Below are 15,981 nucleotides of genomic sequence, written 5' to 3' on the forward strand. Positions count from 1 at the left end.
CAACTGCCATCTCTTTCCTGTTCGATAGTAATAATTTGGTATATTCCAGTCCTTTTCCCACAGCACACAAAGCCCTAAGTTGCAGTCCATGATCAGAGCAATCCCACCAATTTTAATAGGATTGGGGGTAACTGGCTTGGGGGTGTGTGCATTACAATTAGCTAAAAAATAATTGGAGTACTTTGGCTTAACTGGATTGAGGATATCTGTGACAGGCACCTACCAACCACCCAGGTAGCATCTCACCTGCCTTTTTCTTTAATTGCTTTTATGGAGCATGAGACCGGCTTCTATGTTGCAGTGGGTTTAGGACCAATCTTATGTGTGATTACTGGCACTGTGGTGTCTCCTTAGCGCTGTGGCTGAGCAACCGCTGTTCATTCCAATGGTGCTTGCACAGTATTCCTAGGCTGTCGTGCATGGTGTGTTGAGTGTGCCCTTGATTTACACACTTTACTTCTGCTAGCCTTCCAATGGAATGATTGCATGAGTAAATGAGGCATGATGGTTTGAGTCAGATTATGGATATGTGGTCTTCCCTTTTTATTATTATTTTCATTATTTCCTTATTCAAAGCAGTTAAAATGTTCTTAGCTCTGTCCCCTTCTTTGCAACACACTTTAAGAAAGTAGATCAAAAGATCTGGGCAGGTGAAGGTTTTGGGTCACTTAGTATTCTGTTGTGACTAATTTATATCAGTGCTGAAATGATGTATTGCACATGATGGGAACTTCTGGCCCTCCAGATGTTGATGAACGACAACTCCCATCCCTGGCCATTGATTATGCTTTTAGGACTGATAATAGCTGTAGTTTCACAACATCTGGAGGGCCAAAGATTCACTACATCTGGTGTATTAGAATCATGTATTGTGTCATAAATGTTTTTGGTGGGTGGGATACTGAAACCATTATTTTCATACTGACATTGGAGCTGTGTGGTATGAATTGTGGTCCAAAATGTCCCAGGTTTCTACTTTCAGTGCTGGTTTTTGCTGTTAGTTTTACTAGATTATCCCACCCCACCCCAATAAGAACAACAATAAGAAGGAAGAAAAGGGTGCTATAAACCAACATTGTTTGCCTTAATTTAGTTTATACATTATTATAAATGTAGCTTCATTTACAAAAGGGAAAGTGTGAAGTATAATTCAGCATGAGCACTTTTGCAATGCTAAAACTGACATCCCCAATGCCCTAGTCTTGTGTATCGTCCATTTTCCAGCATCACCATTATGCCATTGAAAGGGACCTAGCATGTCAATCTTGTGACCCTTAGAAACTCTCAAGTAACAGGATATGTCAACACTCCTCCTCTCTGCATTCATTAAAATTAAGCACCTCCCCCCCCTTAACCCATCTGTAAACATAAAGTCAATCGGCAGCTAGGAGCTTTCCCAGTCAGCAAGCAGTATTGTGAATTTTATCTTCTCTTGCAGAAATCAATTCGTCTTCGTTGCAACAGATGAAATTTCTTGTAACACCTCTGCAGGTAACAATCATTGATACTTCTTGATGCATCCATCCGAGTCTCAATATCCTTTTACACATGACACAGTTAATCACTAGAGAAAGCCAAGTAAAGCCCATAAGATAAATCTTTGGAATAGCTTCCCTCAGTCACAGCGCAAAGCCTCTAGGCTCTGGCGTAGGAAACACATTAGGTTATTCTGCTGACGTTTGATGTTTTGTTTCACGATTACATGATCTAGGAAAGTAATAGTTATTCTGAAGTTTCTTTTTTAAAAAAACAGCTGTGCAAGGTGGAGAAAAAGCAAGATCCCAAGTTGGAAACACAATTAAAGGCCCTGGGTCTAATCCTGGAAAAAACAACACCCCCATTGCAGCCAACTGGACTTCAGTTAGTCAAACCTGGTTGCACATGTTTGTACTGGTGGGATTCCCACTGACTGCCACACCCAACTGGTATAGTAATCATTGAACCTGGAGCTTCACCAAAAATTCATCAAGGCTTCCATCCATGTGAGTCTTTCTGCCAATGTGTTTCTACCACACCCAAGTAAATCCCAGGCCCTTCAGAGGTGCCTCACTTTCATGTCACATCATAAACACACCTTTGGGACCAACCTTGAAGAATAAAATTTCACATGAAGCTGAATTGGCCACAACAACACTAGTTGTGTGCATGCATAAATGGGCCTAAGTCCCAGTATGTTGTTTTTCAGTGAGACAACTAACTTTTACTTGATTTAGTTTAAATTGTCATTGGGGATGCCCATACTCTGTGAAGGTTTTCTTTCCTTCTCCCCCCCCTTCCTATTTTTCACCTTTGTTTTTAAATCCACCCCTACTTGAACTCTCTCCACTGCTTCTCTCTAACCAAGATTGGTTGGGAGCAGCAGCACATAAAAACTAGCTGCAGTTTCTTTTAAAGGCACAAGCTATTTTTAAGCTACTTTTTAAAAACTAAGGAGAGATTTCAAAGCAGCTTGGGGATTCCATTGTTCTTGGGGTTTAGCTACTTTAATGGTTCCAGAACACCTACAGAGAATCTGTATTGTGTACCACTCCCCTTCAACGGCACCCACAGGGTGTGTCTGGACATGGACAGTTTGGCAGAACCAGACTTCTTCCACACTTTGAAAACCCAGTGATATTTTGTAGCCAGGTGAGCAGTTCCCCTTTCCCCAGATCTAAATACTGGGAGGGATTTGGATTTGAACTATACTATAATGAAAAGCCTAAGTGCTCCTTCTCCCCCTTGCTAAACTCCTGACCATGATTGCCTTCCACTATTTGGGGTTTTTTTGTGGGGGGTTTTGTGGGGGTGGGGGAGAATTGTGCTGCTTGGAAAGGGAAGGGTTAAAGTGATAGAGTCAGTTGCTGGAGCGGAGCAGAGCAGAGAGATGAAACACGGAATAGGCAATAGTTAGAGCAATACAAGCCATATCTGTCCACCCCCACCCCAATCTACTGAACAGATGCACAATAGGCTATCTTCATCTGTCTGCTCCATTGTGTAAAAAAAAAAGAGCATTAATTTCATAAAATTATGAAGTTAAAAAAAGCAGGACCTGAACAAAGGAATGGAGAACAGAGTGCTTTGTGCATGATGCCATGCAGATGCACTATAAAAACAAAAACATTGTAAACACACAGTTTTGCTTTCTGAAGCCGCTCAAAACCCTGCTTACTTCACCCCCCCCCCAAAAAAGTAAAACCATGGAATAATATAGTAGAGTTTACTGGGGTCCTGCAATACTTCCACTATAGTCATTTACAATGAAACAGCCATTGTTCATTATCATGATGTAGGAGCACATTCCAGCTCAGACAGTGGAATATCCCTAATCAAGCCTAGCACAACTAAGTATGTATTTACTGTACACATTAACAGTGCAATCCTAGACATGCGTATCCATGCATAGTTCAATGGAACTTACTCATAGATAATTGATGGAACTATCTGCCCTCCCACTTTCTCAAACAGAACAATTTTTTGTTCTTTTTATACAGTAGTTTAAAAAATGCTGTTGAGGGTCTCTGTCCAAACCACACTATCCAAGTTTGAACTGCTGTTTTAAGTCAGGTGGGGGGGGGATGTCAACCTGGTGCCCTCCAGGTGTTGTTGGACTCCAAGCAACACCAACCTAGCCAATGGTGAAGGATTCCAGCAGCATCTGCAGGGTCACAAGTGACCCCACCCCTCTTGTATGTGCTTCTACTATATTACGATTAACGCTCAGTTGGTGGTATTTCAATGCTGAATTACTACAGGGAAGGGGATTGCACTGTTTCTTGGGGGCTTCCTAAACAGGACTGTGCAAGTTGTTCAGAAGTAGATCATATTACTTCTGTCCTCATGAGAAGAAGCAATTGATAGGAAAGGGCCATAGCTGAGTGGTAGAGCAACTGTTTTGCATACAAAAGGTCCCAGGTTCAAACTCTGGAATCTCCAGGGCTGGGAGAGACTCACTGTCTGAAATCCTAGAGAGTCACTTCCGTCCATGTAGACAATACTGAGTTAGATGGAGTAACAGTCTCTGATTTGTTTTAAGGAAGCTTCCTATGTTCCCATGAGTAGTAGAGCACCCTTTTCATCAAACCAGGTTCCTTTTTGGACAAACATGTGTGATAGCCATTAAATTCTTCCTCAGTTTGGAAGAGGAACAGCAGCAGATCTATCCTCACTGAAGCATAAAAGTGCTAATCAGAGGCTGTGTGACCATCTGTCAGGAATGCCTGCAGCTATATCCTGAACTGAGCAAGAGGTTGAGCTAGATGCCTTTAAGTCCCTCCCATCCCTGTGAATCAATGAAAGGAATTCAGGATGGTCAGTGCATAGTTAAAACTGTGGAATTCTCTCCCACAAGAGGCAGTGATAGCCACCAACTTGGATGGCTTTAAAAGTGGATTAGAAGGAAAATGCTATTGGTGGCAGCGAGCTATGATGGCTACATTTTACCTCCGCTATTGAATGACGTATGCCTTTGAATACAAGTGAAAACTGCAGATGGGGAGAGTTGCTGTTGCACTCAGGTCTTGCTTTCCACATGCATTTGGTTGACCACTGTGAGAAGAGGGTGCTGGACTAGATGGGTCCCTGGCCTGATCCAGCCACCAGACCTTTCTTATGTTCTTATATACAGAAATGAAGTCCTTTATGACTTTACTACTGAAGACAGTTTGGTGAAAGCTTAGGATTGTAGCCAAGTAAGTTCTACTCAGTGTAGACCCATTGAAAATTAATGGACAGGGCTGATTTTCATTAATTAGAATTGATGGATCTACTCTGAATAGAACTTATTTGGATACATCCCATCATGACATTGGAAGCAGAGCATTAATTTAAACCAGCGTACGGTTTCAGAATGAACATGCTCTGCACTGTAGCCTGTTCAGCTGCCTGTGCTCCCTTTACTCCATGGCTCCAGGGTCTGGAAGTTAATGGAACTGGGAAGGCTGAGAAGACACTACATGACTGGAGCTGGATTATATTTGATGTTACCTGAAGATGAGACTTGGTAAACTACCAAAAGAACTACCTTCCTGGACAGGAGCACAATGGACCCATTAAATGATAAAATTTGCTCCCACAAGAAGTAGTGATGGCCACCAACTTAGACAGCTTTAAGAAAGAGGCATAATCATGGCTATCAATGGCTACTAGCCACAACGGCTATGTACTGTCTACACTATCAGAGGCAGGATGCCTCTGAAGACTAGTTCCTGGGAATCACAAGTGGGAAGAGCACTGCTGTTGAATTCAGTTCCTCTCACATGCTTCCAAGCAGACATCTTTATTCCCAAAGCATTTGAAAAGTCAATGTACAATGGAGGGTGAAAGAAAACAACCACCTTGTTTTGTGAATGTACCTTTTCACATTCTTCACTGAGGCTTACTTAGGAACAGCTCTGCTTGATCTTCCAGTGTAGAGAACATAATGTGTAGCACTTTATGAGTTTGAACTTTCTAGAAGAGTGGAAGGATATAGTTATAGCTCCTCTTTTTTTTCTTATTTTCTAGAACATAGCTAAGCATTATTACTAGCACTGGAAAGGGTAAATACACTTAGCCCTAGGCTAAGCAGAGGGTGGAGGGGCCTTCTCTTCCTTTAAACCTAATAGAGGTGTGGTAGAAGAAATATTGGCAGCTTATCACGCAGGAGTGGGGAAGAGAAGCACCTGCTGAAATTCCATATAGAGCTGTTACTGTTAAAGGTATAATATTCTTGTCCTGTACCATTTCTGAACATCCTCATCCACTACTACATTCCCTTTGGGGCAACCTTCCAGGGACCACATGCTAGTAGTAGGTGGAGACAGATGCCAAAATGAGTGACGCAGTTGATAGCGGTTTTACATTGGCAGTAGGCTGGCTTCTGCACACAATCATGCACCCTTCTCTCTATCCTTCATCCAGGCAAGCAAGAGACTTTTCAGAGCTCACAGACATGAAAAAAGCACCCAAGAAGGGTGTGCAGTGGCCAAGGGAGAAAGGGTGTGGCTGGGAAGGGGAGTGGTCTGGGGAGACATTTAACTTCCAGGCCTGAGGTTCTCTACTCCTTCCATAGAGTGATGAGAAAGGTTGAAACATAACATGCTTCTTACAAAACATGGCGCCACCCATTTGTGATCGGTTCTGTCCTACTCTGAGATACTTGGCTACTCTCCCCCACCCTTCCTTTTTCCTTCTATTCTCACCCCAGCTTGGGATTTTGCTGATCTAATGTTGCTGGTGCCAAGACAACTAGAACAGACTTTTGCCATTTCCATCCTCCCCAAAAATCCTCCTCTGCATGGGTTGTTTCTTGTTCCTTTCTGTTTAATGAAACAGGCATCCTGGGTTTGTTTATTTGTTTTGCATAACATCTTTATTCTGAATGGATCTATTGCATTTGGGTTAACTGTAAAAATAGTTTCAGGATTCAGTGTACTACCAAATGTGCTAACCACAAAATATGCATGTATGTATTTATAAATTTACACCTCTCAAGTCAGTGCCAAACATTGCCAAAAAGAGCAACTGTCATACTAGAGAGTGAGAACAAGGCGCATTTTGTGTTCTTATGGTGTGTGTACTGCCACTGAGGGTTGTTGCTGTTGGGGGGGGACTTTTATACATCTCCAGCTTCCATACATATATGCATAGCTAGGTATTGAGGGAGGGAACTGGTTTGCATTTAAAAGTGAACCTAACTAATTCACACCTCCTGAAACAGTGTGCAAACTGAAATGCAGTCTTCTTGTGAAAATCACACTTCTCTGAATTTTCCAATACACTTAACCAGCCAAGCAATGTGTACAAAGCAGGAAAATTTCTGATTTATGAATCTGAAATCAATACTCTTACTGCTAGGATTAAAATATTAGAGAAGGAGTCACAAAACTAAAAATCTAAAAATTTAAGTCAGGCTGTAAAAAAAGTTCACACTGAACTACAACTCCTTGTGACTGAACACATACATAAGGCAATAATGAGAGGTAGAAATGTTTATTATTAATTTTGTAACAAAGTTTCTTGTCTCTTAGCTCATGCAGTTAAAAAAAAAACCACACACCAAAAAAAATCAGATTACTTGCATGCATGATGCCCAAGGATGAATATGCAATGATACTTTGGGGATTGGTGAAATCTTCCAAGAATATTATATTTCCCTGTACTCCTCCAAGAATGCTTCACAATCTTCTACAGGGGCTTACCTCTCAAGTATGCATTAAAACATTGTTGTAGGAGCACAGGGATTATTTGAATCAACCAGTATCCCCAGAGGAAGTAAAGGAAGCAATAAAAAGACTAAAATTGGGCAAACCACCATGGCCAAATGGCACCTTGAGAGAATATTATAATGCATTCAAAATGGAGCTCTCACCCTGGTTAACTAGACTATTTTATTCATCTTAGAAGGAGGTGAAATTCCCCAAAGGTGGCGAATCTCAAAACTGATTAGATGACCCTCTGGGTCCTTTCCAACTCTACAGTTCTGTGAATCCAGTACACCAATTGTGTGACTAAAGGCTAATGGTGAGGCATGATGGAAGTTCTAGTTCAGCAACATCTAGAAAGTGCCACATTTGCTACCCTAGTGTACACCAATAAAGATACAGCAAATGCAGTAGAATAATTAGCTAATAGTGTAGTAAAAATACAACAAAGTACAGTGGTACCTCGGGTTACATACGCTTCAGGTTACATACGCTTCAGGTTACAGACTCCGCTAACCCAGAAATAGTGCTTCAGGTTAAGAACTTTGCTTCAGGATGAGAACAGAAATCATTCTCCGGTGGCACGGCGGCAGCAGGGGGCCCCATTAGCTAAAGTGGTGCTTCAGGTTAAGAACGGACCTCCGGAACAAATTAAGTACTTAATCCGAGGTACCACTGTAGTCAACTAAGAAATGGGGGGGGGGGACCCACACAATATTGTGCCTTATCAAACTGCAAAACTACTACTACAAGTTACCATAAAAGTAAAGGGACCCCTGACCATTAGGTCCAGTCGTGACCGACTCTGGGGTTGCGGCACTCATCTCACTTTATTGGCCGAGGGAGCCAGCATACAGCTTCCGTGTCATGTGGCCAGCAGGACTAAGCCGCTTCTGGCGAACCAGAGCAGCACACGGAAACGCCGTTTACCTTCCCGCCGGAGCGGTACTTATTTATCTACTTGCACTTTGACGTGCTTTTGAACTGCTAGGTGGGCAGGAGCTGGGACCGAGCAATGGGAGCTCACCCCATCATGGGGATTCGAACCGCCAACCTTCTGATCGGCAAGTCCTAGGCTCTGTGGTTTAACCCACAGCACCACCCACGTCCCACAAGTTACCATACTACTAGATTATACTCTTTTGTCAGTTCTTCCTCTTCTTATTCTTCCATACATATGAATTCTACAGACACACACACACACACACACACACACACACACACAGTGTGTGTGTGTGTGTGTGTGTGTGTGTGTGTTCCCCTTCTGTTCAACCTTCCTCAAGCTCTGATGTGTCAAAAACAGAGAGATCCCCAGCTATATCCTGGTACACATCAGGTGGCCAAAGCACATCCCTTGCATAGACTACAACCTGTCTCCCCAAGCCACACCTCTCTCTGCCCTACATTGCACCTGCATCAAGTGTTTTAGAAAGGCCACAGTGAGTCCTTGAACTCTGATAATGCCTTTTGCTTGCCTGGGTGGGAGATAAAGAGGGTTGTGTGAGTATGTGTGAAAACTATCCTGCTTTACCAAGGTAACAGATACATTGTTTGCTCTGCTCACTTTTTATCCCTGACCTGCCCAACACTGGAGATTGTGGTGTTTTTGGATACATGGTTTTATTTACACACATAGAAAACATGATCTTGTTACCCCATTAGGCTGCCATGGAAGCCCCCTCAAAGCTTTGGTTTCATCACATAGAGCAAGTCTGGAGTGTCTTCCCAGCTCCAAATGAGACTGCCCCACTTGGTCCTAGCCTATCATTCTCCTACCCCTAGGATAACCTGGTGTCCAGCTAGGTGAGGGGGAAAGGCCTACACCCTTCTCCTAGAGGCATCACTAGCTAGTTGTTTTTATGGCAACACACCTGTGCTTGACGAGTTCTTTTGCCATATATAAAGGATGCTTGGCAGGCTTGGCTAATGCCATTAACTTATCAAAGAGTTTGACCACTTCAGCAGTTCCTTGTACTACAGGCTCTCATCTTACAGCTACAAAACCTTAGACTTGGAAGGAACCTGAATACATCATCAAAACCACTCCCACCCCATGCTTGTAACAGTGGCTTTCAGGCTGCAAAACGGTTGGTGCCCCGCAATTTGCAAGGTAGTGAGGGTATTTCTTCCCCACTCTCCTTATAAAAAATAAAAATAGCAAAGTTGCTGCTCCAAACCATAGCAAATGAGGAATTAGATTCAGGGCACATTTAAAGCTGACGCTATCAAATTTGCACATTCTGAAACAATAAGCAAACTGAAACACAGCTGTCCTTCAAAATTCACACTTAATCTGAATTTTGTGATGCAGTTTTCCAACCAACCGGTGTTTTCAAAAATCCATTTATTAGGCAAATGTGTGCACAACAATGGATGTATTAGTGAAAAGATCATTAAGATGCACTATATTGAGAGAAACTGTTTCTAGAAATGTGTGCTCTAGTCAAACCTGCACATGCAAATTTGTATGTGAAGAGAAATTCAGAGTAAAATGCTGAAGAATTTTCACGAGGACTTAAAAAAAAGTAAGAAAATTAGCAAATTGCTGTAGAAATGTAGAGAACTGAATTTAAGATTGGGAAAATGAGAGAACCAAAATGAACACATTCTTCCATTCTTAGTCACTACTTCATTTACACCTGAATTGCTGATTGCTTAGCAAAGCTACAGCTTGGAGCAACTGAGCATCTCGTAACAGTTTAAGTACCCCCCCCCCCGGAATGTACAAAACTGAATGTAAGATTGGGGTTGGGGGAGTAGAAACTGAGAGGGACTGAAACTGACAAACTTGTCCTTCCCTACCTGCAGCCAAGATGTCAGGACTGTTATGAGGAGTTGGGTATGGGTGGGACCAACAAGTTAGGGTTATTGTCCAGGTCTATAACATGTTCTTGTTCATAAATGATGGAAGGCATAGAAAATAGGTGAATATATTAGGGTGGGGATGGGGAACGACTGGAAATGTAAAACCAGATAACACTTTTTGTTCTATATTCACTAGAGCTTCAGGTTTGTCAAGTTGCATGAGCATCAGATAAAACCCCTAAGAAGACTGTGCATGAATGGCACCTCACTCCAACATGTACTAGTTCAAATATATAACCAGGGGTCTGATGGATGTATTTGGCAGACCAATTCACCAAACGAGTGAGGGATGCCTTTGGTGGAGGAATCTGAAAACTTTTAACTTTTCGAGGAAAATTAAGGCTGGATCTACACTGACCTGTTTAATGTTATTAGAACGATATTAAGATATATCCTCCTAAAATAGCACAGGGAATACCTGTAAATTAAAGTGCTTCGTACCTTTGTTTTTTTCCATCAAAATACTGTCTCCCTACTGCTGGTTGCTCCGCAGCGCCCTCTGGTGTCAACATTATGAACATTAAAAGTAGGACGTCATGTGTCCAAGTACCACATTTTTCCATGTATAACACGCCCCCGTGTATAAGACTACCCCTATTTTGGGGGAGGATTGCCCAGAGTTCTTGAGCTTTTTTTTGGGGGGGATGCCTAATATCACTCACATGACTGGCAAACACTGACAATCGCATGCGTCGCTGATGCAACCAACCGTCTGCCCGCTTGCTGCCAGCAATCACACACCCAGTTGCAGCAGCGGTAGTCAATCCACAGCAGCCCTTGCCGCAGCCACCAATCACCCACCCAATCGCCACAGACAAGCTCCTGCTCGCAGCTGCAACCAAGATAAGCTATCTTATCTTTAAAAGACATCTGAAAGCAGCCCTGTTTAGGGAAGTTTTTAATATTTAATGCTCGATTCGAAGCTGCCCAGAGTGGCTGGGGAAATGCAACCAGATGGGTGGGGTATAAATAATAAATTATTATTATTATATAATCGCCCATCCCTGCTCTGCACTATCCATGCATAAGATGACCCACTATTTTTTACATTATTTTAGAGTAAAAAAACCTTGTCTTATACACGGAAAAGTATGGTACATTATGAAAACCATTCCTTAACCATTCCTTAACCCTTCCTTAACATTATAAACCATGAATGTAGATCTGCCTAAGAATCCTATTCAACTGATGTTCAGATTTTTATTTACTTGGCGTAGTTATGTAACGCTTTAGACCAAAGAGGACCTTGTAGTGGCAATGAGCTTTCCAGTAATAGGGTGTGTGGATGGGGCAGAGTCCTCCCAACACCAAGATCGTGGCTGCTTAGCTGGACAAGTTTGTTGCAGAGTATGGCAGCAGCAAAGGCAGAGCCATGCAGTTTATTTTACCTAATTATTCAACAACATTTGCATACCATTTTACTGTAAATAAAGCTTCTATGCAGTTTACAAAGAATAAATGTTAGAAATTGTCAGTAGAAAACAAATGTTAAAAATAAGCTTATGAAAAGGGGAAATGAAAAAAAATTGACAAAAGTATACATTATAAGCCAAGGGTTGAAAGACCTACATTGGCTCCCAGTACATTTCCGAGCACAATTCAAAGTGTGGGTGCTGACCTTTAAAGCCCTAAACGGCCTCAGCGCAGTATACCTGTAGGAGCGTCTCCACCATCGTTCAACCCAGACACTGAGGTCCAGTGCCGAGGGCCTTCTGGCGGTTCCCTCACTGCGAGAAGTGAAGCTACAGGGACCAGGCAGAGGGCCTTCTTGGTAGTAGCGCCCGCCCTGTGGAACACCCTCCCTTCAAATGTCAAGGAAATAAACAACTCTCTGACTTTTAGAAGACATCTGAAGGCAGCCCTGTCTAGGGAAATTTTTAATGACTGATGTTTTAATGTATTTTTTTGTTGGAAGCCACCCAGAGTGGCTGGGGAAACCCAGCCAGATGGGCGGGGTAGAAATAATAAATTATTATTCTTATTATTCTTATTATTCTTATTTGTTGTTATTATGGTTCTGTTCGGCTAACTTGTAACTCAGAGTTGATCCACTGACTTTAATAAAGCTTGGTCAGTCATGGTCATTAATTTCTACGGGTCTGCTCTGACTAGAACTAACTATGGCTAGAACTCTAAAAGTACTGATTAAAATACATGTCAGCTTTACATGCATGGATATGCTAGCCTCAGCAGAAGTGGTTTTTAAGATACAAGGAAAGTGCCTGCCTCATGTCAATAGGCAGAGAGTTCCAGATTGTAGCAGCTGCCACACTAGATCAGTTACTTCCAAGTGCAGCATGAACATTTTGTAGTGCCTGTAAAAGTCCCAGTTCCACAGATCAGAGTGGTTATATATGGGGTAAGTAAAATGGCCCCAAGCGGTTAAGGGCCTTACCTATTAATAACAGCTTGAGTCTGGCCCAGTAACAAATTGGCAGCCAATGCACATCTCCGAGCAGAACTCTGTTATATCTAGTTACAGGTAGGGTAGCTGTGTTGGTCTGCCGTAGTCGAAACAAAATAAAAAAATTCCTTCCAGTAGGACCTTAGTGACCAACTAAGTTTGTTATTGGTATGAGCGTTTGTGTGCATGCACACTTCTTCAGATACAGAAGTGTGCACGCACATGAAAGCTCATACCTTCTCTATCATGCTTACCTGCCCACTCTCTTGCTCTGGAGCTACTGAGAGTTCCTGCCCCAAATATCTGGAAGACAACAGGTTGGGGAAGGCTGGCATAGATGCAACATGGTTGTGGGCAACACCTCCCATCACTCCTAACCATCGGACATAGTGACCTTAGTTGGTCACTAAGGTGCTACTGGAAGGATTTTTTTTTATTTTGTTTCTGTTATATGCTGACAATGTTTCACTCCTGCCAGCCACCGTGCTGCAGCGTTCTGCACTAACTGCATTTTCCAGTCCAAACGCAAAGCAAGCCCCGCATAGAGCGCATTGCAGTAATCCAGCCTTGAAGTCATCTATGCCTGAACGACTGATCAAGCTGTCCAGCAAAGGCTCTGGATTTGTGATGTTGGCTCTGCTGGTGGAACCACATGGCTCTGACCTTGCTACCCCTTGCCCCAGTCTCAGCCACTTCAAGAATGGGGGAAACCATTCTTTAGCACACTATCAGAGCAAATGGCTTTTGGGTTTTCTGTGGATAGACAGTTGTTCTGTTTAGCTCTGAGAGTGGAAAAGGAGTGAGGCAAGGGGGAAACCACTCAGACCCAAGCTTTCTAGGCATGGGACAAGAGGAAATGTGGACCAGCCCTATGTTGGCAACCCCTCCTCTATTGTGCTATGGTGCACACTTGAATCCCCTCAATAAATCCAAATATCCTTTATATTGTCTAGCACTTTCAAAGCATCTTTCTATTGCTGTAGTCCATAGTGGTGTATGCCTTTCATGGGGCTTGACTTCCTCTTTATCTCCCCCCACCCCCTCCCAGGCCAACTACTGCAGGTTAGCTGTTAGGGTAAGAGGCGCGACGACAGGGACAGCCACCAGTCGACACTCGGATTATCCTCTCCCCTTGCATAGCTAAAGTTTGATTAATCCTTCCCTCTCGCTCAGCGAGAAACACTGGCAAACCCTCCTGGCATCTTTGTCATTATCTCTTTGACAGCTTGCCTTTCTTGCGCTCGCAGTTCTAGGTCAGTCTGCATGGCTAGTCAAACGTGACAACTTGACAAGATTAAGGCAGGCCGGGGTTCTGCAATTTGTAAATGGAAGGGGTTGCACTCCAAACCTCCATTGATAACAAAGCAGTGCAAATATATATATATATATATAGAGAGAGAGAGAGAGAGAGAATTATCTCTGTTTGTGCCACACTCAAGCATGTGTGTGGGTCTCTGTAAGCGCACGCATGGGCAACGGAGTGTGCAAGTAATCCTAGGATTATGCAGTTTCCCCAGCTATACAGAAAGCGCAAAATGCTCCAGCAGAGATAGAAGATTGAAGAGTGTGTGTGTGTGTGTGTGTGTGTGTGTGTGAATGCCTACAGTAGAGTCATAGTTGGAAGGGCCATAGTTCAGTGGTAGAGCACCTGCTTAGCATCCTGGTTTCTCTGGTTCAGACCCTAGCATCTCTGGGTAGGGATCATGAAGATTTCCTGCCTGAAACCCAAGAGAGCCTCTGCCAGTCAGTGTCAGCAATACTGCATTAGATGGACCAATGATCTGGCAGTTTCCTTTGTTCTCATGCCCCTATGTGTTCTTGAATTGGCAGGGGCTCCCCCCCCCCCTGTTTTAATGGGGCTACAAAAATGGAGATGATCTAGGTATCGCTCACCTGACAGGCAGATCTGTGGTTGGCTTCCTGAGCCACAAGTTTGTATTCTACGCAACTCTTAGGCAAGAGAGAGAAATGTCACAACAAATACAGTCTGAAACATGTAATTACAGTGTTCTGTTTCATAGAAGCATAAGGAGAGCCAACTGGATCAGGCCAATGGCCCATCTAGTTCAGTATCTCATAATGGCCAACTAGATGCCTGTGGGAAACCTGCATGTAGGACACCAGCAAAAGAGCATTCTCCCCTCCTGCAGTTTCCGGCCAATGATATTCAGAAGCATTATTGCCTCCAACTACCAAGGCAGAGCATAGCCACTAGGGCTAGTAGTCACTGATAGCCTTGTCCTCCATGAATTTGTCTAATCCTCTTAAAGTCATCCAAGTTGGCAGCCATCACTGCCTTCTGTAGGAGCAAGTCCCATAGTTTGACTATGCATTGCATGAAGAATCACTTATTTTCCTCGGTCCTGAATCTTCCAACATTCAGCTTCATTGCATCTCCCTAGGTTCTAGTGTTATGAGAGGGAGGGGGAAACTTTTTCTATCCACTTATGTTATGTTCTTAGTTCAAATGAGCTGCCATAATTAAAAGACTGAAACATAACAGAAGAGAACACTTCCTGTGTTACCTTCCTCTGAGTGCAGCAATAGGAAAAAGATACACTGCAACAGCCCAACTGAGGAAATTGGGTTTTTTAATTACTATTTTGGGAAAGTTGGGTACCCAAGAAGGCTACAAAGTGGGAGAGATGCTTTGTATTCAAGGGCCTCACTCCATCAATCCATTTGTATAGGCAGCTTTCCACACACACACAACATGTGCAGATGAAGATGCTCAAATGCATTTATGTCCACATCATGATTCACACCTGAGCCCCACTGAACTGATTTGGTTACCCATTTCTATAAGGAATTACATCACCATCCAGGGCCACAAGTTGTTGCACTGGATGGGAACCAGATTGGGTCCAGTTCTGAAAACAAAAGGAAAATAACAATTGCACAACAACTAGTGTGCGTGAAGTGGGGAGTGAATCCTGCAGCTCTCACACATTATACAACAGTGCAAATCCAAGAAAGAAAGAAGATGCACAGAGCACTCCCTTGCCTGACAAAAATCCAGCTGTTGCCCTCTTTTGCCATCTGAAATCTTGCTTTCATGCCTAATTTCTTAGCCATCTGAGGATGAACAGAAACCATATGCTGAGTGAGCTTCAGCATCAAATGCTGCAGCTAGGAAGCAGAAGTTAATAGGAGCAAAGGAAGCCACCTGATGCTGAGTCAGACCATTGAGTCCATCCAATTCAGTACTGCCGACACTGACTGGCAGTTGCTCTCCAGGGATTCAGGCAAGGGACATTACTAGCTTACTTAGAGATGCCACTGAGGATTGAACCTGGAAATGGTGGCAGCTAACAACAGGTACAAGCTGTCTTCGCATGTGTACAAGTGTTTGTGTACAAGAGTGTACACTTGCCGCTTTGCACATCTCAACTGTTTGTGTACACATGTATACCCGTTGTACACACACTGGATGTGACATCTGAACACCCCTAGCGTGTTTCCTGCCCTGGCCTCCCTTTGAGAGGGGTATCTGCATCCAGAGGGCTAACCCTCGTGAGCGTTTCAATTTTTGTGTCATGTAAGGGT

General features: G+C 43.2%; 1 protein-coding gene across 37 annotated transcripts in view; it reads left to right on the top strand.

The window, feature by feature from the left end:
- RBFOX1 (RNA binding fox-1 homolog 1) overlaps positions 1-15,981 on the top strand; it is a 1,450,244-nt gene that overhangs the window by 1,421,051 nt on the left and 13,212 nt on the right. For 10 of the 37 annotated variants that reach the window (XM_083473685.1, XM_083473683.1, XM_083473715.1 and 7 more), the window contains one exon: positions 1,439-1,491. The exons of the other annotated variants lie outside the window; for them this stretch is intronic. In XM_083473685.1, the coding sequence (XP_083329811.1) occupies positions 1,439-1,491 (53 nt within the window). The remainder of the gene's footprint in view (positions 1-1,438; positions 1,492-15,981) is intronic. 37 annotated transcript variants of the gene reach the window in all.

The sequence above is a fragment of the Podarcis liolepis genome (genome assembly GCF_965112155.1).
Source record: "Podarcis liolepis genome assembly, chromosome: 14".
NCBI lineage: Eukaryota > Metazoa > Chordata > Lepidosauria > Squamata > Lacertidae > Podarcis > Podarcis liolepis.